The sequence below is a fragment of the Lithobates pipiens genome, unplaced genomic scaffold (assembly GCF_037356315.1).
Source record: "Lithobates pipiens isolate NorthernLeopardFrog02 unplaced genomic scaffold, aLitPip1_a1.2 Scaffold_1, whole genome shotgun sequence".
Lineage (NCBI taxonomy): Eukaryota > Metazoa > Chordata > Amphibia > Anura > Ranidae > Lithobates > Lithobates pipiens.
In genome coordinates, this window is record NW_027507685.1 from 3,362,210 (window position 1) to 3,390,091 (window position 27,882).

Sequence of the window (27,882 nt, forward strand, 5' to 3'; positions counted from 1 at the left end):
TATCTCCTAAACTTGCACTGTTTGGGAGATATATATACTGTATATGCTGGCGCCTATGTCATCGGTGCATGCGCACTGAAAGAACGGCCAGCTTGTGCCGTTTCTTCAGGGCTGGTGCCGTGACTGGTGGCTCCCATGCAAATGTGCGGGAGTGACGTAATTGGGGCTCCGGCCAATCATAGCGCCGGAGCACAAGAACCCAGAAGTAACTCCGGGAAACATGTTGTCCGTGTCAGTGGTGTGCAGGCGCCGATCCAGGGCATCGTTCCAAGACGTGTATATATTAATGAGCTAGTTAGTATGCCTTTTGTCTTGCAGGTTTTTTATTTTGTGAAAGTGTACAACCTCTTTAACCACTTAAGCCCCGGACCACTTTGCAGCTAAAGGACCAGGCCCCTTTTTGTGATTCGGCACTGCGTCACTTTAACTGACAATTGCGCGGTCATGCGACGTGGCTCCCAAACAAGATTGGTGTCCTTTTTTTTTTCCCCCACAAATAGAGCTTTCTTTTGGTGGCATTTTATCACCTCTGCAGTTTTTATTTTTTGCGCTATAAACAAAATAGATCAACAATTTTGAAAAAAATGCAATATTTTTTACTTTTTGCTATAATAAATATCCCCAAAAAATATATAAAACATTTTTTTTTCTCAGTTTAGGCCGATACTTATTCTTCTACATATTTTTGGTAAAAAATTGCAATAAGCGTTTGGTTTGCGCAAAAGTTATAGCGTCTACAAAATGGGGGATAGTTTTATGGCATTTTTATTTAATAATTTTTTTTTTAATAGTAATGGCAGCGATCATGGATTTTTTTTTATTGTGACTGCGACATTATGGCGGACGCTGTGAAGATATTTGCCAGCACACCATGGAACGACACAAGTAGCGTCCAAACGGGTGATTTATTGCACGATCACAACACGATAATGCAACGCTTCGGAGACGCGCAGGGCCCCTTGGTCACATGCCTGATCACATGATCACGTGCCTGACTAAGGGGCCCTGCATGGCTCCGAAACGTTGATATCTCGTGGAATATAAGGATATATGTATTTTATCAATGAGAGAATAATATGATGTAACATGTGAGGTTCAAAAGACAGCAAGGGGTGGAGCTAGATACTGATGTAGTAGTGATGATTAAAAATGGAGCATAAAATAGATAAAACATGGAAGGTAAAATAGATAAAAGCAGTAAAAAAAAAAAAGAGAAAATATAATTTTTTCTTTTAGGATATAACATATGAGATATTACAAGAACTAGATATTAGATATATATGTTGCTGTATGAACAAAAGAGATGGTAATGTATTAGAGATGTTGAAATGATTATAATAAAATGTTTATTTTGATTCCCTTATTTAAACCCTCAGGCGACAGGCTGTCCAAGGTTAAAATCCGATAGTTTAGCCTTGGGGAGATGTTTGAGGATAGCCTCGAACCTTTCCGAACACACAACTGTTATGGTCCAAGACCGTCTCGCCTCAGAAAATAAGACCATTGAATATTACGGTGACACATACTTTACAATTGTGGAACAGACAAAATACCAAATTCAACTTGTCCTCTGTCACCCCACCACTAGCTTCCTTTCTGGGAGACCCTCACTTCATTCTGTCAGACTATCTACATAATTCATTATCAATATGGAAACGACATAATCTAACGAACCTAAACGCTCTTATACATAACAATATATTTTACTCCTTCTCTGATCTACAATTAAAATACAACCTTGCTCCTACAGAACAAGTGATGTATGGGAAGATAAAACAATTCTACCAAAAATACTACTCCCTGACCTTTCACCCCCCCCCCCCCCTACACAGTTTGAGCAGATTTGCATTTCCTCCCCACAAGCTAAAGGATTAATATCCAAAATCTATAAAAATCTGAATGAAGTCAATATGCCTGATAAATCACATCCCATGCTCAAATGGGAATCAGACTTAAACATTTCATTCTCCACCGAACAATGGGACACTATATTTGAAAACTTACACAAATCTTCCAAAACTACCTCTATCAGAGAATCTGCCACTAAACTGCTCTACAGGTGGTATCTTACCCCCCCTCCAAACTTAATTCTTTTTACCCTTCAACATCCCCACTATGTTTCAGAGGCTGCCCCATGCGTGGGACTTTACTTCACATCTTCTGGGACTGCCCCCTCCTTAAAGATATCTGGCACAATGCCAAGCTTTTGATTGAACGTATCTCAGGTAGAACAGTCCCTCTAACTCCCCAAATGTGCCTTTTTATTCTTCCCCATGCAAGCTCCAGACTAATACATACTTTGTTTAGCTCCATCCACTGGACCATTGCCTTCAACTGGCGCTCATCAGTTGTTTCATTGCCCCAGGTTCTTAACCGTATGGCTAATATTAAGCTTTCAGAGAGAATACACCACATGTTGTTTGACACCATACATATTTACCAAAATAAATGGACGATATGGGAAGCCTTTCTATTGATGTAATTTCACCAATGTCATTTCTTTAATTTTCTCAAGCATTTACGCAAACCCTTTTCTTCCAATACCTTCGACTCCTACTCCAATGTGTGAATTCTGTCACAAAATTTTTTTTTAAATAAGCAATATTGTATGATCACTTTATATCTTTACTTGTACAATTCATTCTACTGTCAACTTTTTGAACCTTGACCTTACCTATAATAAAAACCGTTTGTAAACAAAAAAAAAAAAGTATGACTTGTAACTAAACGTTCAAATTTTAACTTGTTACTATGTGGAATCTGTAGACCTAAAAAAAAAGAAAAAAAAAAAATCTCAAAAGTTCAGTGGTGGGTTTCAACTCCACCTAGTTAGCCATGTCTGATCCACCAGTCACTATTGAACATTTTGTCACTTGTAGAAGAGCTTAACATTTTTACAAAATTTCTCAATACAGCAGATTGGCGTAGGACTGCATGCAGAGACACTTTTAAGATGCGGCTTCTACATTTTGCAATTTTATCAAGCAAGAAATTCGTTCAAAATTGGAAACAAAGGTCCTCATTGATGGTTAGTAGGGCAGAATGCTGGAACTTAATTTGTATTGTGTCCTCCGTTCTCAATATAGCACTTCTCTAATGCTAGTTTAAGATTTATTGGAGCAGATGCCATTTTCTACATTTTCTGATTTTTAATGCATAGAACGAAAGGACTGCTTTTCATGAGTCTCATATTTTATAGTATTGTAATATACATGGTGCCTTAAAATGTTACATTTGAATTCCATCTATCTATAAGAGATCGTTTAGAATACCTTTTTTATTCAAGTGAGAATATTGGCTTCAATAGCTACAATAATATACCATCAAATATGGCCAAAATATTGTGGATGTAAGCTTTGTAGATAAATTCAAATAATTTAAAAAGAAAAAAAAAAGATACATTAGTAGCGGTTATTAAACACTCTTTGAGCAGGTTACACTGTTAAACATTTTGCCAGTTGTACAGTGGAATGAACTAACCGCTAAAATGCTGCTGATTTTTAGTAGGCCAATAATTTTAGCTCTGTTTAGTATATTCCTTTTTATCATTGCATATAAAAAAGATTGCTGCTTTGAAATCTGGCGATGTCATTTGTGTTATGCAACTCCTCACAATTATTCTCTGAAGTAGTGAAACCCTGTGTTAACCTCCTTGATAGAATGTTCTGTACAGCTTTGTGAAAAATGGTTCAATTGTGCTGTGAATTGTGGTAGCTCTTTTGTGTTTAATCCAGGGAACAGAAAGACAGGTTATAAATATGGGCTTTGCTAAGTTGACTCAAAAAAAGAAAAAGAAAATTAAAAACCTGGTCTATATGGGCCCCAAATGCTGACCCTGCTCAACATCTGAAATGATTGATGGCTACCAAATTTTCCATGCAAGGGGTATTCTGGTATCCACAATTCCAATCTGCAACCAGCGCAAATTTGCAAAAAAAAAAAAAAAAAGTTTATGGTGCCCAAAGTCTGCCTTATGCAGTAGTTATTGTAGAACCACAGTTCTACAATAACTAAACAGACAGAAGGCAGCCTCAGTTTACCATATACATAAATACACAACAGGGGCAAGGGATCTAACCCTTAGGGACTTTCAAGGTGCTGATATATCATAATAGAAACGATATCAAACAGAATGAAATAGCGTAAAAATAACACCAATTTTTATTATACACAAGAAATACAAAACAATTTAAAAAATAAGTAAAAACACTTAATCACATTTTTTTGATACAGTTTATGGAGCTTATAAAATATACCACTCAACATGTTTCGCTCCGAAAATGAGCTTCCTCAGGAGTAGTTGGTATATCTAGTGGATAAACTGTAAATGAAATAGATACATGAATCAAAATAAATTGAGTACATGCATAGGTATACTTCATGTTAACTAACATTAAGGCAAAGGTAGTTTAAAGTTACAAGATACAATGAAATACATACAAAGATCAAGAAAAGAGCATTGAAACACATGTTTATAATATAGACAATATATATCCAAAATGTGATCTCACCTACACACCATATTGGTAATACACTTTAAACTACCTTTGCCTTAATGTTAGTTAACATGAAGTATACCTATGCATGTACTAGTTTATTTTGATTCATGTATGTATCTATTTCATTTACAGTTTATCCACTAGATATACCAACTACTCCTGAGGAAGCTCATTTTCGGAGCGAAACATGTTGTTGAGTGGTATATTTTATAAGCTCCATAAACTGTATCAAAATTCTTAATCAAAGAATGTGATTAAGTGTTTTTACTTATTTTTTACATTTTGTATTTCTTGTGTATAATAAAAATTGGTGTTATTTTTACGCTATTTCATTCTGTTTGATATCGTTTATATTATGATATATCAGCACCTTGAAAGTCCCTACCCCTGTTGTGTATTTTCGTATATATTTGGGGATGTGGTGCTAAAAATCATCCAGGTATACCTCCTTTTTGTATATTGATATACATATACTTGTTTTAAAAACACCTGCTGGCCTTGAATTCAGTGTCCCTATACAAAGGCCAATTACAGGAACATACGTGGCATACAACTTGTAGATTTTGGGCATAAAAACTATATTTGTGCTAATAAGATCTGCCACTGCACAATCAATTGAGACTGTGGATCATCTGAGTAAATATGGACCTCCTAAAAATGCCTTACCATCATGACTTGCCTTTCATAAGGCTATATTTAAAGGTAAACGCCAAATGACAGCTAGATATGATTCAGGTGGTCTGGGTCAGGTGCCTGAAATTTCAAAGTGGCACCAAAGGGGACCCATATACTGTAAACCTGAAATCAGCTAGACTGGTTGACAATAAAATAAGGTACCATAGAAATCATGGTAAGCCCTAAAGTTATACAACTCACAAGGTTTGTGAGAAAATTGATGTGGGTATACATTGCTGGGCCTTTACTCATAGTTTCTGTGAGGGAAATGTCTGCATCGGGTAGATCCTTACGCAACACCTTTGCAGAACAGATGGTTTATAAAGAAAGAACAATGGTCCTGACCTCTACAAAATTCAAGAAATTAAATTAAAAACTTTCAAACCTAAGTGAGAAAGGCTTGGGTTTGAAACCGCTGAGATTTGGTAAACCTCTTGCAGGTGATTACTGGAATCCAATAATAACCTGCATCTGCTCATTCTTGCTGCATTAGGAAACTTACAAGGTGACTAAATCTGACAACACAGTAAGGGCTCGTTTATACGTGCTTAAACGCCCATTAACGGCTTCAAAATAAGGCTTCGGACAGACTTTGTTAAAGCTTTCTGAACCCTAGTCAAAGCTCCTGTCAGTAAATAAAATGATTCGCGTACAGTCCTGTTTACACCTTGCTTTTGGTTTGCTTCAAAAATGATACCTCATGTAGCTCTAGTGGTGCTTCGAAGTGTCTTCAAAGCCTCCATAGAAGCCTATGGCAAAGCTCACTTTGAAGCCTCACCAAAGGTTCATCGAAGCTCCACTAAAGCCTCATCGAAGCACCAAGCAAAAGCAAAGTGTAAACAGGACTGTAAGCTAACCTTTTTATTTAGTGACAGAGGCTTTGACAAAGCGTGTCCAAAACCATGTTTTGAATCAAGTGTAAACAGTGGCGTAGCGTGGGTTGTCAGCACCCGGGGCAAGGCAAGTAATTTGTGCCCCCTAACCTGCGGACTTTTAGCACTTCCCAAGTTCCTTCAAATACAATAGTACTGACCTACCTGATTCCTATACTGACCACTATACACTATATTGACCACTATATTAGCCACTACACCAGAGATATGCAATTAGTGGACCTTCAGCTGTTGCAAAACTACAAGTCCCATCATGCCTCTGCCTCTGGGTGTCATGCTTGTGGCTGTCAGTTTTGCTGTCTCATTAGACTTGTAGTTCTGCAACAGCTGGAGGTCCGCTAATTGCATATCCCTGCACTACGCTGACCACTATACTGTCCTGCCTACAGTAACTCTCTGCCCCCGTCTCGCTCTCTCTGCCCCCGTCTCGCTCTCTCTGCCCCCGTCTCGCTCTCTCTGCCCCCGTCTCGCTCTCTCTGCCCCCGTCTCGCTCTCTCTGCCCCCGTCTCTCGCTCTCGCTCTCTTGCTCTCTGCCCCCGTCTCGCTCTCTGCCCCCGTCTCGCTCTCTGCCCCCGTCTCGCTCTCTCGCTCTCTGCCCCCGTCTCGCTCTCTGCCCCCGTCTCGCTCTCTTGCTCTCTGCCCCCGTCTCGCTCTCTGCCCCCGTCTCGCTCTCTTGCTCTCTGCCCCCGTCTCGCTCTCTGCCCCCGTCTCGCTCTCTGCCCCCGTCTCTCGCTCTCTGCCCCCGTCTCTCGCTTTCTGCCCCCGTCTCTCGCTTTCTGCCCCCGTCTCTCGCTCACTGCCCCCGTCTCTCGCTCTCTGCCCCCGTCTCTCGCTCTCTGCCCCCGTCTCTCGCTCTCTGCCCCCGTCTCTCGCTCTCTGCCCCCGTCTCTCGCTCTCTGCCCCCGTCTCTCGCTCTCTGCCCCCGTCTCTCGCTCTCTGCCCCCGTCTCTCGCTCTCTGCCCCCGTCTCGCTCTCTCGCTCTCTGCCCCCGTCTCGCTCTCTTGCTCTCTGCCCCCGTCTCGCTCTCTGCCCCCGTCTCTCGCTCTCTGCCCCCGTCTCTCGCTCTCTGCCCCCGTCTCTCGCTCTCTGCCCCCGTCTCTCGCTCTCTGCCCCCGTCTCTCGCTCTCTGCCCCCGTCTCTCGCTCTCTGCCCCCGTCTCTCGCTCTCTGCCCCCGTCTCTCGCTCTCTGCCCCCGTCTCTCGCTCTCTGCCCCCGTCTCTCGCTCTCTGCCCCCGTCTCTCGCTCTCTGCCCCCGTCTCGCTCTCTGCCCCCGTCTCGCTCTCTGCCCCCGTCTCGCTCTCTGCCCCCGTCTCGCTCTCTGCCCCCGTCTCGCTCTCTGCCCCCGTCTCGCTCTCTGCCCGTCTTGCTCTCTGCCCCAGTCTCTCGCTCTCTGCCCCCGTCTCTCGCTCTCTGCCCCCGTCTCGCTCTCTGCCCCCGTCTCGCTCTCTGCCCCCGTCTCGCTCTCTGCCCCCGTCTCGCTCTCTGCCCCCGTCTCGCTCTCTGCCCCCGTCTCTCGCTCTCTGCCCCCGTCTCTCGCTCTCTGCCCCCGTCTCTCGCTCTCTGCCCCCGTCTCTCGCTCTCTGCCCCCGTCTCTCGCTCTCTGCCCCCGTCTCTCGCTCTCTGCCCCCGTCTCTCGCTCTCTGCCCCCGTCTCTCGCTCTCTGCCCCCGTCTCTCGCTCTCTGCCCCCGTCTCTCGCTCTCTGCCCCCGTCTCTCGCTCTCTGCCCCCGTCTCGCTCTCTGCCCCCGTCTCGCTCTCTGCCCCCGTCTCGCTCTCTGCCCCCGTCTCTCGCTCTCTGCCCCCGTCTCTCGCTCTCTGCCCCCGTCTCTCGCTCTCTGCCCCCGTCTCTCGCTCTCTGCCCCCGTCTCTCGCTCTCTGCCCCCGTCTCTCGCTCTCTGCCCCCGTCTCTCGCTCTCTGCCCCCGTCTCTCGCTCTCTGCCCCCGTCTCTCGCTCTCTGCCCCCGTCTCTCGCTCTCTGCCCCCGTCTTGCTCTCTGCCCCCGTCTTGCTCTCTGCCCCCGTCTCGCTCTCTGCCCCCGTCTCGCTCTCTTGCTCTCTGCCCCCGTCTCTTGCTCTCTGCCCCCGTCTCTTGCTCTCTGCCCCCGTCTCTTGCTCTCTGCCCCCGTCTCTCGCTCTCTGCCCCCGTCTCTCGCTCTCGCTCTCTGCCCCCGTCTCGCTCTCTGCCCCCGTCTCTCGCTCTCTGCCCCCGTCTCTCGCTCTCTGCCCCCGTCTCTCGCTCTCTGCCCCCGTCTCTCGCTCTCTGCCCCCGTCTCTCGCTCTCTGCCCCCGTCTCTCGCTCTCTGCCCCCGTCTCTCGCTCTCTGCCCCCGTCTCTCGCTCTCTGCCCCCGTCTCTCGCTCTCTGCCCCCGTCTCTCGCTCTCTGCCCCCGTCTTGCTCTCTGCCCCCGTCTTGCTCTCTGCCCCCGTCTCGCTCTCTGCCCCCGTCTCGCTCTCTTGCTCTCTGCCCCCGTCTCTTGCTCTCTGCCCCCGTCTCTTGCTCTCTGCCCCCGTCTCTCGCTCTCTGCCCCCGTCTCTCGCTCTCTGCCCCCGTCTTGCTCTCTGCCCCCGTCTTGCTCTCTGCCCCCGTCTTGCTCTCTGCCCCCGTCTCGCTCTCTGCCCCCGTCTCGCTCTCTTGCTCTCTGCCCCCGTCTCTTGCTCTCTGCCCCCGTCTCTTGCTCTCTGCCCCCGTCTCTTGCTCTCTGCCCCCGTCTCTCGCTCTCTGCCCCCGTCTCTCGCTCTCGCTCTCTGCCCCCGTCTCGCTCTCTGCCCCCGTCTCTCGCTCTCTGCCCCCGTCTCTCGCTCTCTGCCCCCGTCTCTCGCTCTCTGCCCCCGTCTCTCGCTCTCTGCCCCCGTCTCTCGCTCTCTGCCCCCGTCTCTCGCTCTCTGCCCCCGTCTCTCGCTCTCTGCCCCCGTCTCTCGCTCTCTGCCCCCGTCTCTCGCTCTCTGCCCCCGTCTCTCGCTCTCTGCCCCCGTCTTGCTCTCTGCCCCCGTCTCGCTCTCTGCCCCCGTCTCGCTCTCTTGCTCTCTGCCCCCGTCTCTTGCTCTCTGCCCCCGTCTCTTGCTCTCTGCCCCCGTCTCTTGCTCTCTGCCCCTGTCTCTCGCTCTCTGCCCCCGTCTTGCTCTCTGCCCCCGTCTTGCTCTCTGCCCCCGTCTTGCTCTCTGCCCCCGTCTTGCTCTCTGCCCCCGTCTTGCTCTCTGCCCCCGTCTTGCTCTCTGCCCCCGTCTTGCTCTCTGCCCCCGTCTCGCTCTCTGCCCCCGTCTCGCTCTCTTGCTCTCTGCCCCCGTCTCTTGCTCTCTGCCCCGTCTCTCGCTCTCTGCCCCCGTCTCTCGCTCTCTGCCCCCGTCTCTCGCTCTCTGCCCCCGTCTCTCGCTTTCTGCCCCCGTCTCTCGCTCTCTGCCCCCGTCTCTCGCTTTCTGCCCCCGTCTCTCGCTTTCTGCCCCCGTCTCTCGCTCTCTGCCCCCGTCTCTCGCTCTCTGCCCCCGTCTCGCTCTCTTGCTCTCTGCCCCCGTCTCGCTCTCTGCCCCCGTCTCGCTCTCTTGCTCTCTGCCCCCGTCTCGCTCTCTGCCCCCGTCTCTCGCTCTCTGCCCCCGTCTCTCGCTCTCTGCCCCCGTCTCTCGCTCTCTGCCCCCGTCTCTCGCTCTCTGCCCCCGTCTCTCGCTCTCTGCCCCGTCTCTCGCTCTCTGCCCCGTCTCTCGCTCTCTGCCCCCGTCTCTCGCTCTCTGCCCCCGTCTCGCTCCCTTGCTCTCTGCCCCCGTCTCGCTCCCTTGCTCTCTGCCCCCGTCTCGCTCCCTTGCTCTCTGCCCCCGTCTCGCTCTCTGCCCCCGTCCTTCGCTCTCTGCCCCGTCTCTCGCTCTCTGCTCCCGTCTCTCGCTCTCTGCTCCCGTCTCTCGCTCTCTGCCCCCCGTCTCTCGCTCTCTGCCCCCGTCTCTCGCTCTCTGCCACCGTCTCTCGCTCTCTGCCCCCGTCTCTCGCTCTCTGCCCCCATCTCTCGCTCTCTGCCTTTCCCCAGTCCGTGTTCATGTTCCTCCTCACCTACTTGTCCTGCATGGGTCTGGAAGAGGAGGAGAAGACAGCTTTTCATTACTGTTCTGGCCGCCATGTACAGTGTCTGACGCACTGTGATTAGGCGTATGGGGGTCACGTGCAGAGGCGGGACTTCAGCCCCACGCCACACATGACCCCCATACCTCTAATCACAGGTCGCCGAACACTGTACATGGCAGCCGGAGCGCCGGGGACACAGGAAATGAGGAGGCGGCAGCCAGGAGTGACACTACTGCCATGAAATTGCTCCCCCCTAAATGTTGCACCCCCCATGCTACGCTACTGAGTGAAAACTACCCCCAAGAAAACAAAGTTTGCCATTTCACAAGAAAAAATGCAAGACAAATGATGGTGAACCCACAGACATTAATGCAATATTAATAGTTTGTTGAGACCTTTTTAACATGTTGCAATTTTTTTTGCTAAAATGGTTTTCTGTATAGTATGACATTTCTTCTTTCACAGCATTCAATTATGCATACTCCTTTACAACCCGTTTATACATTGAATATGCCTGTGTAGAGCGGTGATATGCAGTAACATTTAGCCATTAACTTTCATAAGTTTCTTGTTCTAAGGCACTGAATGTAGATTCCTGATTTGGGCATTGTGCACTAAAAGTAAAAATGGTATGCCTCTGGTGATATGTCACATATACCAGAGTGGATATATCGGGACTCAATCGAACTCTCAATACCTCAAATGTCTAGCCTCAAAATGACCATATGCAGCACCATGGCAACTGCAGATCTAAGTAGAGACTAACATGCCAATGTCTTCAGCTGTAAAGAATAATAAAGTTTAGTTCCACATTAAGCATGAAGAATGCAAATTTCAAACTGTATTCTCTCAAGCATAGTTTTGAATAGATGTGCAGTTTATTTAGTTCCGTCTTGAAATTCGGATGAAATGTTTGTTATTTGGAGATTTAGAACTAAAATGGTAACAAATTTAAACAAATCCGCAATAACAAAACCATTTCATCCAAAATTTGAATTGAAAACAAATTCAAAGTATAAGCATATTGCTGATTTCCTTCAAACACTGTGTAATTTAGTGTAAGAATATAGCCATCTTCTGAAATTCTAGTTCTTGAAAAGAATAGAAAAAAAGAAGAATGAAACAGAATATAGCAGTCTTTTCCGAAATTTTGAAAATATAATGTAAATAAAGCCATCTTCCGAAATTCAAATTTTGAAAAGAATAGAATAAAACAGAATAGAAAATAATAGAATTGAAAATAAAGGCAAAGAACAGGATATAACAGTCTTCTGAAATTTGAATGGAAAAAAAAAAAACACAGCTATGCTTCACAATAAATTTGGATTAAGTCGAAAACGAAACTAAATGAATTTAGTCACGGATGGGGCGAAACTAATATAGTAACTTAATCGACCCGAAACAAAACACATTTTTTTCATTCTGCACATGTCTAGTTTTGAACATGAAAGTGAACATCTTTTCTTGGGCATATAGGCAAACTGACATTTTACATATGACTGAAGGCGGGCCAAGACTGCACACAACTTGAAAATAACATTTATTTTCTATCAAGCAAATTCATTGACATTTTTTACATGTGTCCAGTCTAAGAAATCCTTGCCAGTTCAACACAATATTGTATTGTTATCATAATACTACTGCTCGGTTTCAGTAAATTATCATTCATCAATCTTTTACAGTGTATATTTTATAAAATATTTGCACATATCTAAAAGAAAGCAAAGGCAAACTATCAGTTTAAAATCAGTACATGGCTTAAAGACCAACAGCAGCCAAAACTGTTACTGCAGTGTTCCCACTGGGGAACACTTACTTTCCCGATGACCAGGGCTGGGACAAAGCAACAAACACTTTTTTTTCTTGAGTTGGGCAACTCTGAAGCTTTTTACTCTGTCTGTGCCTTTCTGTCCCATGAAGCCCATTACCTCTTTTGTTGTCACATATTAAAAAAAAAAGTTCCCAATGGGAATCACAGACTCCATTCTATTCAAAAAACGGGCTTTGGCGCTGAGTTGGGTTTTAATGGCCCAAATATGTTGCATCACAATGCTAACAAATCCAGTTCTATAAAGAATTGCAAAAAAAGCGAAGAAATTACCTTTTTTTTAATAAAATCGTAAACCCTAAAAACAAAGTTTTTAATACAGCCTTTTTTTTCCTTCCTGGTCTGCACTTAAAAAAAAAAAGACGGCAGTATGAACTTTTATTGGATATCAATGTTTCAGGGAAGCCACTTTGGTTTAAAGGACACCTAGAAAGATACTGTAAAGCTGGGGAGTAAAGAAGTAGCAAAATACTACAGATTTTAACGACATTCACAAAAAAAGGAATCTAAAAAGGTGCAAAAAATTTAAGGTATGGATTCTCTTACTAAATTACAAAAGAAAAAAGCTTAATCATGCAAAGTACACATTACTGGCTCATAAGAGGTATAATTAAGGCGTGGTGTCAAAATAAATGAATGTTTCACAGCGAAAAAATGACTATAAAAACACACAATAAGGTTGTTTACCAAAGATAAAATGGCACTTTTCTACTCACGTGGCCAATTTGGACATTATAGCTATAAAATCCCGCTAGCAGCATTCTTTATGAAACACAATAGTGGGAAGGCACTCATTCTTTGAGGGAAATATAGGATAAAACAAACAATGTGCTGAAGTCGGGCTTGATTAAGTCTTCTCTAAACTTAGTTTAGTCAAAGATTTATAAGGCTTTCCAATAAAAACTGCAGCAAAGGAAAATGGTGGTGTCACCAGAGCAACCAGCAAGGATTATTCTATAGTGCAAGTTAAAAAAAGTAAAGATAAAGCATGACTGGTTGCTGTAGGTGATGGCATTTGGTCTACAGCCACAGAGGCTACTTTATATCCTATATGATGGTCTCCGACTATGTTCTAGATTATCTTGAATGCACCCTGTCATTCTGCATGTTTTATTGAGTACATACACACAGTTTTTTGAGGGGAAAGTGCCAGCATTTTGCTCCAAAGGAGAGCATTACAGAGGAAGCGGATCGCGATATACTTACATATTGGCAAGTACTATTTTGTAAGGCTTTCAATGGCGGTGTAATGGACCCATTCATCAATTAACATTTAAGTGCAATATATTGCAGCTTATCAATCCTTAGATGGCTACATATTTTATTTTTATTTTTTTTTATGCTTTTTCACTGTTTTACCCTGGTGATCTAACCAGTATCACCTCCTGTATTAGAGTGCACCCACCCTGGATTAACTACCTTATCCCTGGAATATTTACTCCCTTTCCTAACCAGGCCATTTTTTGCGATATAACACTGTTACTTTAACTGACAATTGTGCAGTCATGCAACACTGTACCCAAATAAAATGTCCCCCTCCTCTTCACAAACTGCTTTCTTTTCTTTCTTTTGGTGGTATTTGATCACCCCTGCGGTTTTAATTTTTTGCGCTATAAACAAAAAATGACGGACAATCTTGGGGAAAAAAAACTATTTTTACTTTCTGCTCTAAAACATACTCAATAAAAAAAAATGTAAAAAATCAAATTTCTTCATCAATTTAGGCCAATGTGTATTCTGCTACATATTTTTGGTGGAACCCCCCCCCCCCCTCCCCCAATCAGCGTATACCGATTAGCTTGCACAAAGGTTCTAGCATCTTCAAACTATGGGATATAGTTATGAAATTTGTTATTTATTTTTTACTAGTAATGGCAGCAATCGGCGATCTAAATCTAGACTGCGATATTGCGGCAGACAAATCGAACACCTAACTGACACTTTTTTTGGGGACAAGTGACATTATTACAATGATCGGTGCTAAAAATATGCACATTCACTGTACTAATGACACAGGCAGGGAAGGGGTTAACATCAGGGGTGAGCAGAGGGTTAAATGTATGCATAGCTGGTGATTCAGTGTAGTGGGGAAGGTGCTTTAATAGTGGAAGGCATGAATCGGTGTTGCTGCTTTACAGAAACACAGGATCCAAGCCTTCTGTACTGATGGAACGGCAATCTGCCTGTGTACCGAGCGATCAGCCCGCTGATCGGTTCCAGCACTGTAAAATCACAGTGAGAGCCAGCCTGATACCCGGAAGTGCAGGATCATGTATATATACATGTGATACTGCGCAGCATGGCTGCCCTGTAGCAGTAAATGTGCTATGGGGCGGTCGGCAGGTGGTTGAGCACAGGGGGCACGTTTTTGGACAGCAGCATTGTCCGTCTAGGGCAGGGGTCTCCAAATTTTTCAAACAAAGGGCCACTTTATTGTCTTTCAGACTTTAGGAGGGCCGGATTATGGTCAGTATGGGCAGAAAATGTCATGGGCCCAGCATCAGTGAGAATTAAATATGGCCTTTAGGGTTGGTGGTCAATAAGAGGAGGAGTATTCCTCCTTATAGTAGGAGTTATAGTATCCCATCATTTATATCGGTGCAAGATAGAGTGCCCCATTGTTGTTGTCAGTGAAGGAATAGTGCCTCATATCAGTGGAAGGAATTGTGCCCCAAGGGCCCGATAAAGGCAAGCCAAGGGCCACATCTGGCCCTTGGTCCGCAGTTTGGAGACCTCTGGTCTAGGGAGAAGGGTTTGTTGGATGGCCTAACAGATTTAAATTCACTAACACACTGAAGCCAAACTCCAGCTCATACAGCAGTTAAAGCAAATAGTTTTATCACTTTGGGATAAAGGTTATACGTGAATGAAAAGCTCACCATTTTAAGCACCCCTGCCAGTGTTAAATGGTTTATCTTATTCCTGTAAGTGCAAGAGAACTTTTTCAGTTGAAAAACAATAGACATATTGGCTGGACCACCAGATGAAAAATAAAGTAATGGGAGCCTAAAAAAGGAAATGACTGCAGTTGTCACAGCTAAAAATGGGTAAGCTGCAATATAGTAAATGTTTGCTTTTGATTTTAATACTGCGTTAATACTAAGGGGTCTGTTTATGCCACTAGATGACACCGAAGATCATAGGCAACAGGTATTTACATAGGTATTTACATGCCAGTTTCACTAGACTAATAGCTATGCAATCAAGTTAACCTTGGGCCGGCCATAGATGAAGCAAATTTCTTTCCTGCAACCACAGTCGGTGCTGACAGCAGAATCCCTCCTGCTGAACAACAGTGATTATTGCTAGCGGCTATAAGATAATCGCATGTAAAATCCAGCAAGCTGGTTGTACCCAAGATGATCAACTTTTACATTCAGCCTGCCCATACATGGTTTGAATCTCTGCCAGTTCAGCAGATTTAAATAGTCTATGGCTGGGTTGAGAGTACAATCGTCACAGTTCTCAACGATTTACCTACTGTTAGTGTGTTACAGGTAAATATACTCTAGACATAAACCTTGAGCAACGGTCACTTCCACGATTCTGCTGTGTAGCATCTAAAACGTTCTTCATAACCTGGTTTTAATATTGACTTGAAGGATATATGAACTTTATGTAAGTCAGACATACAGATTAATGCAGGAAAACACGACATTCATCTGATGCACTTGTTTTAGCCCATAGTAAACTTTAGCATACTACGTTTTTCCTGGGAATAGTCCCTACTGCAGAATATATAGCTTTATTTATTGAAATAATAAACCCTTGACTTTTAGAATACACGTTTTCGGTTAGTAGCTGTAGTCAGTTACAAAGGGTTAATAAGCCTTGCCTATGGTCCAGTTGGACTTCAGATCATGTTAGAATTGCAAACCAAGTTCAGCACACTGAATATAAAGTCATATTGGTTACACTGGGAAGAATGCAATCCAGAATATTGTTAGCGTTGCAAAATCTGGTGGTGTTTTGCACATCCACCTCCTGGAATGAATCTTCCTTTTTGAGCTCAGGCTAAATTATATTCACACAACAGGCAATGCTCATACAATATTGGTGTTAAAAAAGTAACATTGTTGCAAGCTTAACATTTTTGTGGGATACTCCAGGGAACGAAGGGCATTTTGCTCTTGGTTCTTTTCTAATCTGTGATGTGGCTGCTGAGTTAGCATGGTACACAGTACCCCACTGGTCAGCCCCATTCCTTCCCAGATTCAGTGTAGTATTGCTCACACTCCCTTCTAATCTAATCTCCACCTCCCAGGATCTCGAAGATCCTCCTAAGAGACACGCACACTCCATTCACATTCTACCCCGCTCTCCCTCTGCTTTGCATATTGTTTTCATCAGCTTCTATTTCACCTGACTTGGCACCATCTTTCTTCTCGCCAGCTTCTTTGCACCCTCATCTGCACTCCAGTCCCGCTTGTGGTTTTAGTTAACTGGTATGCGCCTCTCATGGTCCACCCCTCTCTACCACCCAGCATCTCTGTTAGCTGTTTGACAGCTGCACACACCACGGTTCCTTTTCAGAGTCTCAGCTGAGTAGCAGGCTACTGTAAGAGCAACTACAGCTAGGTGAAAACTGTCTAATTCATGCCTGGCATGAGGGACGGAGCACACAAATACAGATATGCAATATATGTGAATAGAGAGGGAGCAGTGGCTACATTCCCATACTATAGACGCCCAATAGGAATGTTCATAAATTGGGCTTCAGCCTGGGGTATAGCTGACAGACACCCAAACAGACATAAAGCTGTACCTGTAGAGAACAGGCCCACATGTTACATGCATTTGGTCCCCTGGGGGATTGAACAACAATTTTTAATTTCCGGTGATACTTCTTTAAATTCATTGGTTTATACTGGATAGGCAGCTGTCATAATCTCATCTAACGTTAGGTGTCCATCTCTGATTGTCATTGCTTCTTAGATAGTGAGCAGCTTCTATATACTGCATGAAAGGCATTCATTGTTTACTTTTCTGGAAATCAGACTTCTCACAATTAAATCTGATGTAAGTGCTTTTTCACTCTGGACAAGACTACAAAAGTCCTTTTTGGTGCAGATCCACTCTGGTGACAAAACCATCAGGGTTGAATGACTGAAGTTCTCAATCTCAGGGTACCCAAAGACATGAGATGATCACTGCAAGATCTGTCTGAGAACAGTTGGATCCACAACTGATTTGCATATCTGTGGACATTTTGCAGTAACCTCCTGTGAATTAACCATTAAAAACGCATATCCCTGGAGTATTGGTAATGTTCCCCCAAGCAAAGGCCAGCATCAAAGGCAACTTCTCAATAAATACATTTGCACACTTGGTTATATGTCACAACTGTTTTCCAGTATTGGTCAGATCTTCCTACCGCCTTCTCATGTCTATGGGTAGCCTTAGTAATGCCACGTATACACGAGCGGAATGTCCGACAGAAAAAGTCAGACAGAAGCTTTTTATAGTATATTCCGATCGTGTGTATGCCTCATCTGACTTTTTTCCCCCGAAAATTCTGATGGACCTAGAAATAGAACATGTTCTAAATATTTCCGACGGAACCAATTCCCATCGGGAAAACCGCTCGTCTGTATGCTGTTCCGACAGACCAAAAACGACGCATGCTCTGAAGCAAGTATGAGACAGAAGCTATTGGCTACTGGCTATTGAATTTCCTTTTTCTAGTCCCGTCATACATGCTGCACGTCACCGCGTTCTTAACAATCGGACTTTGGTGTGTATGCAAGACAGTTTCAGCGGATTTCCATCAGAAAAACCTTCAGCGTTTATTCCAACAGGAAAACCGGTCATGTGTACAGGGCATAAGGCAGCTGTTTGAACTAACGCATGAATGTTCTTAAAAGAAAAGCATGTTTTTTTTTTTTTTTGCTAATCCTACTTACCTCGGGGGATGGAGCATCAGACCGATGCTGCAGCTGTCCCCCGGCTGCTCTGCACTGAGAACAGAACCACCGAACACCGCTGATGGCTCGGTTCTCACTCCTCCTCGAGCAGAGCAATGCTGACTATTGGCATCGTTCTCGGTCTACTTCTCCACGCTTATTGGAGCGATGAGCTGTGGAGGGGCAGGGAGAGGCCCTCTCAGCGGGTCGCTGAGACTGTCATCAATCAAGGCAGCTGGCGGATCCAGATTTGGGCAGTCGGGATGACGCAGTGCCTCGACTGATGGCAGTGACGACTGCTGAAAACGGGTAACAGGAATGCAAAACGAATTGCACTCCTGTGACCCTTAGGAGAAGCCCAGCCTAAAAAGCTCAGGCTGGACTTCTCCTTTTTTTAATAGTTATTAGCATTAACACAATTTACATATTCATGTTTGTCAATATCTCCCACTGGATCAGAGGGGGCCAGTTTATACTGTATAGCCACCATTGCAAATGAATGTGTTTTTACTTTTCCATGCAAAATAGTAAAATATGTATTTACAGGCACTCTTTACTCCTGATGGTGCTCATTTTAGTATCAGAAGATTTGTAGTAAAAAGTTGGAGAACATACCATGGAATGGTAAAATCAATTGAAAAGGTAATGGCTCTCCAAAGCTGCAGAGATAAGTGTTACGGATTGTTTTCATATTTTACTATATATTGATTCAATAAGGGTTCCATTTCTCCCTTTGACACATTTTCAAAGACCATAATAATGTGACTAAGGGCATAAGTGCTCTAAATGCAACTTTCAAAAATACTGGTATGGATGCATCCTAAAAGATCAGATCAATATAGTCTATAGGAGCCAGAAAGTGGGGAACTAATTAACATACATACAAACAAAAACACACATTCTCACTATAAATGTTGCTGAATATAGTATCAAAAGAAGTAAAAATTCAACTCTCACGTCGCACCACTCACGCTACCATCGTGTTTGCAGTGACTGACAGACTATGCCTTTCAAAAGTGATACTAAAGTGCAATTCTAAGCATTAAAACTGCCAAAAAAAAAATATATAAAAGGGCTCTGCTTTTATAAAGACTGCCAATGGGGCAATCTTTCCCAAATGCTTATTTGTGAAAGTCTCTTTGGTGAAAAATAAATAATGCTAAAAGTGGGTGTAGCTATATGTAAGGAATTCACGTTTACCAATGGTATTTTGTCCTTACTGCTGCTATTCATGTTGAATATAGTATGTTTTATGGTAATTCTGAATAACATAACTTTTTAAAGCGGTAGTAACCGCAAAAAAATAAAAATTCTTCTCCCTGAAGTTAAAAACATAATGTGCTAGTATGCATCGCATACTAGCACACCATGAAAGACTTGCCTAAAAACAAAGCCACCTAGCAATGCCCCGTCATGGCTCCCCCGAGGGTTCCATCTTCACCTGATTCACACCTTCATAAAGCAAGTCTGTACATGTTGTTATAACTTCCTACAGGAGTAAAAAGAGCAAAGGGGTGTAATATCCATTTAAGTACCCCCTGTACAAGATGCAGGATTATTTCTCGCCTTTTTGGGGGCCCATGTATTTAAAAGCTTCTGCATCTGTTCCCAAGGAACAACAGTAGCTGATGGGGAAGGAAGTATTCTACACACATGTAAGTGTAAAATGTATGCAGCGGCTGGGGAGCAGAGAAGCTACATTTTTTTTTTTTTTCAAATACACAGGCTGACAAAAAAGGCAAGTAAATTACTTCTAAATTTTACAGGTGGCCTATTGACCAAAAGCTGCTCTATGGTTAGAGGGTCACTTTAAAGTAAGTGTGAAAGCACACTATTGCATTCAAGCAATTCTGATGATTTTCTAATAGCGTTTTTTTTTTTTTTTTACAACAGTCATGTGACCACACAGGCTAATAGCCTATGCTTGAAGAGTAGGGGGCAGGACTATATTTACTGAGAGTTGTGGCTTTCTCCCCCTATGTTGCTCAGTAATGATGTGCAGATATGTTGTTGTCTTTGGCCATTGCAAGTGGAACCTTTGCCTAGAACTGCAGGTGTGTATGTTGCTTTGGAGGCTGATTGCCAGATTTTGCTGCAAGGCCTGTGACTGCTCATATAGAGTCATTGATCAGCTGGCTATCCCCTCTACCTCCAGCAAAGGTGGCTGCTTAATAATTTGGCCATGAGAATCTGTCCTCCTGTACTTGCTGAGGTTCTTGGATTATCCTACTCTCTCATCCTTCTATCCTGTTCTACTACTGCAATAAATCTACAAAAAGATATCCCACAGATGAAGCCTTTGTTTGCTGTTCTGTTTCAAGCTGGTATCTGAGCCAGGAAGCCTCTGAACAGGTAACCCAGGTCTCTTATTTACGGTGGCCTTTCGGGAGTGAGCACTATGCATGGTATGACGCATCAACAGGTGCCCCTTTTTCAATTGTTCCTTTCTTTTTTTTTTTTTTCCCTACACGGACAAATATTTTACTTGTAGAAATTTATCAGCACGCCAAGATGCCACAGACTTTATATTTGAAAATCACTGTATTTAAATTTTTTTTTTTTTTTTAACGAAGTGTGCAAAAAACATACGTATTTCAATGTCTTAGGGGTAAGCCATAGGTAAATCAATTTTCTTTTCTTCCACCTATGGTGAAAGGATGGAAAATCGCTACATTCCCCCACCAACACAGCCAGTGTTGATGGGGGGGAAAAACCTCCCATAGCGCTACTGAATTTTGCCGGCTGGCAGAACATGATTACTGCCAGTGGCTATAGCCACTGGCAGTAATTACATTTAGAGAATTCTGACAGGTTCATTGTACCCAACTTTAGCGATGGATGGACTTGGGTATAATCAGCCTGCCCATACATAGATTGAAATTTGGCCAGCCCCAGCCAAACTGACTCAATTTTATATCCATGTATGAGTGGCTTTACTGTTCTGTTTGCTTGAACAGGGCTCCAGAAATCTTTAGTCAGCTGCGCTATATGAGAGCAGGGGTTGATCTCCAGCTGTCTGACACACTCTGGCATAGTAACAGTTACTGGCCTCCAATTAGCAATATTCATGCTTCATGGTCTAGCTCTGCTCATCATGGAATGTATTAAAAGATAATTTCACTTTAGAAAAAAAAAATGCACATTTTCTTTCAGGAAAAAAAAAAATGCGAATTTATTATTTTTGTCGCAGGAGCCTGAAAAGCATTGCATCAGCAAATCGCTGATGCCATGCAGGTTTCCTGCACACTCTCTGATAGGAAGACTCCATGAACAACCATAGCGCAGTGGTAGTTCATTGAGAACTTACAAGCAGACACCCCCTAAGGATGTTGGGGCTTGTAGTTCATTCAGACACACAGAGCGCTGCCTGGCCATGATGTTTTTCAAACGGTGACAGCTAGTACAAGGAACTTCTGGGGAAGGAGAGGCCTGACCTGCACCAAATTAAAGAAATCCTTACAATAGTTTTAGAAAAAGTTCCGACCTGTAATTTTTATCTACATTGCTTTTATGTGTCACTGTGTCAGGAACATAATAATAAAAAAATAACCTCCAGTTTTATACATAATTACCTCCCCAGTTTTGTGTTAAGACCAACTCTAAGTTGGCTTACAGACAGGTTGGTGTTAGCTTTATTTTTGCTTCATTGCTTTCTGGAGTCCTAGCAACTAATGACATGGGGCTGAACTTGGAAGAAGCCTGATGGGGATGGTAAGGCTAGTTCCCTATTGGGGCCACCTCCCTTGCTGATTGACAGCAGATGGCAGTGGGTGTATTTCATAGCGGATTCTATTCAGCTCAATGGTGCCTATGTAATCCAGCCCTGATCATGAACTAGTCTCAGTATGCCCATCAGGCTCCACCCATTCCAAACTCCTTGGTCACTGCACCTGTCTGTGTGACAGGTGCAGTGGCTGAGCAGGAATCAATATGGAGCCTGGGATTTTAGACTAATTTGTGTTCAGGTACACGCATCTTTTGTAAACGTGACCATTTTTGGTATGGAGGCTTCTTCACAGTGTATCACAGATATTCTTTATGAACTCTAGGGAGAATCCTATGGGCGTTCTAAGTAACTGTTCCAAAAAAAAAAAAAAAAAATGGCTGCAGTAGCAACCTGGTTAACCTTGCTGATGGGAAATTTGGTATATAGTTGAAGCCCTACTCCATTAAATGAAACCGTAAGATATATAACCGTAAGAGATATTTGTGAACCCTCAATTTTCATTTTTTTTTAAACATTTGGCCTTAAGCTTTTATAATACCACTTTAATTGTAACAATTCTCAGCCCTTGTACACACGGTTGGAGAATCTGTCGGAATGCGTCTTATCGGATCGTGTCGTCAGATAATCCGACTGTGTGTGGTATGCATCGGACTGATTCCGTCTGAATATCCGTCGGACCCAATTTTCCAACATGTTGGAAATATTTACCGACCAACTGGTTCGATCGGACATACTCCGATCATGTGTAGAGAATTTTGATCGGACAAAGTGCCACGCATGCTCAGATCAAATTCCTACATCAAAGCTATTGGCTACTAGCCTGAACGTAGTCTCATCATAACGAAATAACGTCATCACGTTGTAAATGATCAGATTTTTCATCAACTTGGTCCAACCGTGTGTATGCAACAGTTTCGGACAAGATCCGATGGACAAAATCCGACGGATTTGGTTGTCGAAATCTCCGACCGTGTGCACAGGGACTTAGATTAACAGCACCAATAGCTAAACCTGGGTAGCCTAGGCCCAGAATTAGTTTGTTTAGGTCAATGCAAATAGCGCATACGGGAGTATTGTATGGCTACGCTGTAAACTACTGCTTTACCTGCAAATGCAATCTTGATCCTTATTTGGGGGAGTGAGGGAGGTCTAAGCCCTTGTACACACGATCGGACATTCCGACGGAAAACGTCCGATCGGACCGTGTTGTTGGATAATCCGACCGTGTGTGGGCTCCATCGGACTGTTTCTGTTGGAATATCTGATGGATAAAGTTTTAGAGCTGGGCTATAAAACTTTCCGACAACATGATCTGGTTGGACTTTGTCCGATTTTGTGTAGAGAATTCCGATCGAACAAAGTGCCACGCATACTCAGATCAAATTCCTAGACCAAAGCGATTGGCTACTAGCCTGAACGTAGTCCCGTTGTAACGAAATAACATCATCACGTTACGAGTGATCGGATTTTCCGACAACTTTGTCCGACCGTGTGTATGCAACACCAGTTTCAGACAACATCCGACGGATTTTGTTGTCGGAATGTCCGACCTTGTGTACAAGGGCTTAAGCAAATGGATTTTAAGTACAGTGGGAACCTTCTTTAAAGTAGTTATAGTATATATTTCAATTAGTGCTAGATCTGCATAGCATGACATTAAACTTTGGGGACTGTGTACTTATCTACATAGAAGCGCAAGACTAATTAGCAAAATCACATAGTGCAAACGTTAACACTGCATCTGACAGCAGACACAAGTGCAACAGCGTCATCTGCCACCTTCAAAGTGTCTTGCTATGGAAAAAATACAATAAAAAAAAGATGTGTATAAAGCTGAGGAGAGCAATTACCCAAGGAATGTTGAAACAAACCACACAGCAATTTGGTCATTCACACACAGGCATAGCTTAGAGTTGAAATGAAAAACTTCTATAGTAATATACATACCATAAGTGGTATTTGGTTTGTTAATTTGGTCAAATAAAGACAGAAGTGGCTTTATAGAGATAAATTTTCTGTCGCTTATATGTTGTTTCCTCGTGTGACTGTGTGCAAACCTAATTGTGCATCTATTTTAGGAGAAGTTTTGTTATATGCACTAATCGATCCCCTAAAATATGAACAGTTTACTACAAACCATTTCCAGGTAATCAGACTTAATAAGTGCAATATAAAAACAGCACTCTCATCTTCATCTCATGTCTTGAGGCCAACTGCCTGCATGTTTCTACAAAATGTCATATGCATAGGACAGTGTCCTTTGTAGGTCTAAACTTGAGCATCCGTCACAGGGTTTCCTGGCAGGAGTTCTCCATTCACCACATTGTCCTGTGTCTTCTCCTTTCTTGCTTCCGCTGCTTCTGCCTTCTTTTGGTCTCTCTCCTGGATAAGAGGAACAGACAGAAGAACCAGAGCTCCAACCAGTGGAGGAATGCCAGCAAGATAAAAGGCCAAGTCGTAACTTCTTCGAAGATCAAATAGCAAACCTATTATAGGAAGAAGATTTTTGTTAGAGGTCACTTAAGAAAACATTTTGCACATGTAACAAAGTTCCTAACAAACTTATTAGAGCACCAAGCAATTTCAGAATATCTGTTAACAAATTCATAGCACTATATGAATGCTTGTTCCCCCTTATACAGCGGTAAAAATGATTACAATCCTCACAGATGTAAAGGATTTTGCAAACTTGAATCAAATAAAAACTTGTATGTATAGTTTAATAGTAAACTAGGTTAAAAAAAAATAAAATGAGAATGTAAAGTTCATCCTTTCACAAAATACAACAGTTCAGTAGTAGTGCAACTGCAAACAATTTTGTGTCTCAGGGGGGACATGAACATTCCTTCCCCACATGTAGTGTTGGATCAATTCCCTGGATACAATTATCTCCATATTGGCTTTTTGTGATTATAACTGCGGATAGGATGAAAAATATGCCACTTAAATATAAAAATGGGAATTTTGACATCCATGTAAATTCCATATATTGGAGTACTGTGCAGAACACAGGAGTTGAGTTGATGCTTTGACCATGGTTATATGTGGCTAAAATTGGACACTGACAAAAGCTTTATTAAAGCGGAGGTTCACACAAAAATTGAACCTCTGCTTTTTGGAACCCTCCCCCCCTCTGGTGTCACATTTGACACCTTTCAGGGGGTGGGGGGTGCAGATACTGGTCTAAGGCAGGTATTTGCACCCACCCGGGCATAGACTCCCACAGGAGTCTATGCCTCTTCTTGTTCCACTGCGCTGTCTGCTGGGACACACACGGGTCCCAGAGACAGCTCGGACCATTCTCATTGTGCTGCGCAACTCACACGTTCGCAAGTAGGGAACCGGGAAGTGAAGCTGCCATGCTTCACTTCCTGATTCCCTCACAGAGAATGGCGCCGGCAGCAGCCGAGCGATTTCTTGGCTTTGGCTACTGACATCACGGCACTCCAGGAAAGGTCGAGTGTCCATTTATTAAAAGTTAGCAGCTGAGTATTTGTAGCTGCTGGCTTTTAATTTTTTTTTTTTTTTAGGTGGACTCCCTCTTTAAGCACACCCCACCCACTCAGTGCTTGCAAACTACGGGGAGCCTCACAAAGTAGACCACAGAGCGAATTGAGGGACTGTACTGTACTCCAGGATATAAAGTTACAGGTGGGTCAAAATTCCAATCATCTTAATCGTACATACAGGACACGGGAGTTTAATAATCAACTCATGTATCCTTTATGTATGATCGAGTACATTCTCAAGCAATAAATCAAGGGGTGGGCAACAAAACAGCTAAAAGGGCAGTGACTGGCTCGTAGGAAGAAGAAGTAGTTTCAATAAACCCAATCAGCCAGACAGACAACAGCAGAACACTATAGCTGAAGCATGGATCAGGAATGGCTCAAACAACCCAACTGTCAAGAAAAAGTTTTACAAATGCAAACAGAAGTACCATTGAGAAGGATCAATGCTAGATGCGGACTCCTGAGGGCAGAAGCCATAAAGAAAGATAAAAAAATAACCACCCCGTCAGGTGGAAACTTAGCAAGGAATCCCCTAGAGGTGCTGCTCTGTGCGAAATGGAGGAGGATCAGCTGGCAAGATAATAAATGGCAGGTAACCACAGATGATAGTCCTGAACCCATACATAAGTGTTTGACATGTCCAAGGCATGATGACAGAGGGAGAGAGAATGACCGCCCAATGGAAGGCAAAAAAAAAAGCACCAAGGAAACTAAAACTACTGGCTTCCAGGAAACTCTGTTCCTATGTAGTGTAAGAAAAAAAAAAGAAGCCCCTAGGTAGAATGCAGGGGAAGCCAAAGCAGACCTACTGCTATTAGGTGTAATGGAGTGGAGAAGGTTCTGTTCTTTCAAAGGCCCATTGCAAAAAGCACTAAAACTGCATTGGTGTGAATGCAGCCTTACAGATTTGCACTACAGAACGTGTTCCATAGGAAACCATGTTAAATGGACTGTAGTGCAAATCAGCGAAATGCAAAAAGCACTAAGACTGAATAGGTGTGAATCTAGCCTTAAGAAGTAGCCCATTTTTGCTCTGCATGGACAAGAGCACCAGAAGAAGGCTTTAGAAGGGCACAGAAAGTCACAAGTGACTAATATGGGCGATTTCTTGCTAAAGGGAGTGCATAAAGAGTGGGAAGCTTTAATCCCCATGCTCACTTAGATTTTCTGCAGATTTTTGTCTTCAGACTTACCAAAACCATATAATATGAGGTCAAACCTTAAGATTTTGTATGCAATCAGGCAGGCCCTTGCACTACATGGTTTTGGTAAAGCTGAAGAGAAAAATCGAAAAGTGTGTATGGGGTCTAAGGCTGGTTTAACACAGGTGGTTCGATCAGGTCCGCCTGTCAAGTTTTGCCTGGAAAAATTATCAGACCAACCATTGTTCTCTATTGAGTGGCGGATGTCAGCAAACGTGTCCATTGACACCCGCCGGCATCTGAGCCACCAAAAACAGACAAATGGGGGATCCATTCCCCCATCTATCCATCAGATTGGATGACTGACAGTTGGAAACTGCTGCGCAGAGCAGACACAGCACTGCTGTTCTCTATGGGGCAGTAGAACGCACATGGACCTTTCATCCATCTGCTCAGCAGGGATCAGCGGAGAGATCCCCTGCTGTGCAGGCGGATCCGCATTACGGAGTCCACCCCATGTGAAAGGTGCCTAAATGTTAGGAGGCTGATATACAAGGTCTAACCAAGACTTACGGGTAACAATGGCTAGGTGTCTTGTAAGGCCAAAGGCAGAAGTTGTCAGATAGGGAATGGGCACAATTTCTAGGATAGTGTCCTTTTTTATTTTTTAACACACTAGATGAGAACTAGCTCATGTGACAGATTACAGCAGAGTATGAGGGAGGGAGTGGGCAATCTATGTTCCCCTCCCAAGAAAAGAAGGGCAACCAACCTAGGAGGTTTGAATGTGCCTAACTGAGGAATATCAGGTATTAGGGATGCTGGGATATCTTTAAGTATCTGTAAACCAGTAACATAACAGAATGCAGTTGGGGAGAAAAATGCAGATGCAGGGCGACAAGCATATAAAAGAAGTTCTGAGGACAGGGGCGATGCAACCTTTCTTAGTACTAGGTCAGTACAGAAGTAAACTGGCATCAAGGCTAATTCTCCTAACCACTTCACTTCAGGGTACTTTTACTCCCTTCCTGCCCAGGCCAATTTTCAGCACTGTCACACTTTGAATGACAATTGCGCGGTCATGCAACACTGTATGAAAAAAAATAAACATTTTTTTATGGGTACAAACAGAACTTTCTTTTCATGGTAGTTAATTACCACCGGGTTTTTTATCTTTTGCTAAACAAACCACCGAAACGTTTGAAAAAAAGTGTTTTTGTTTGTTATAAAACGTTGCAAATCTATAATCTTTCTGCATAAATTTATGTAAAAATTTATACTGCTACATTTCCCTGGCAAAAACTCAAAATCGGTGTTTAATATTTAGTCTGTAGGAACATCATAGAGTCCACAAAGTATATATATCTGAAAATGTATCAATCCTGATGTACTGACACCTTATCATGGATATATCACCAGGACAGCCAAAAAAAGGGGTTATTGGGGGTATTCCTAAAGTAGACAGTCCAAAGTTTTTAGTAAGAGGCATGGGGAGTTTTTTGAAGTTGTATTTTTTTGGTCACACTTTTTTGGAAAATTAAGAAATAATTTTATTTTCCACAATTTCTTTTTTTTTTTTTTCAGCAGTACAGCATTATCATATAACTGGTCTGGGGGTGATCAGGGAAACTGTTGAAAGTATGTAGAAGAAAAAAATTATA

The 27,882-nt window shown here is 43.5% G+C and overlaps 1 protein-coding gene and 1 long non-coding RNA gene across 2 annotated transcripts in view; one reads left to right on the forward strand and one right to left on the reverse strand.

Moving 5' to 3' along the window:
• Window positions 1-27,882, forward strand: part of LOC143961271 (uncharacterized) — a 152,597-nt gene that overhangs the window by 63,822 nt on the left and 60,893 nt on the right. The gene's annotated exons all lie outside the window — the stretch shown is intronic.
• SLC16A2 (solute carrier family 16 member 2) overlaps window positions 11,633-27,882 on the reverse strand; it is a 349,921-nt gene continuing 333,671 nt past the window's right edge. Inside the window, exon 6 of the mRNA XM_077469695.1 lies at window positions 11,633-24,053. Coding sequence (XP_077325821.1) covers window positions 23,836-24,053 — 218 coding nt within the window. The 3' untranslated portion in view covers window positions 11,633-23,835. The remainder of the gene's footprint in view (window positions 24,054-27,882) is intronic.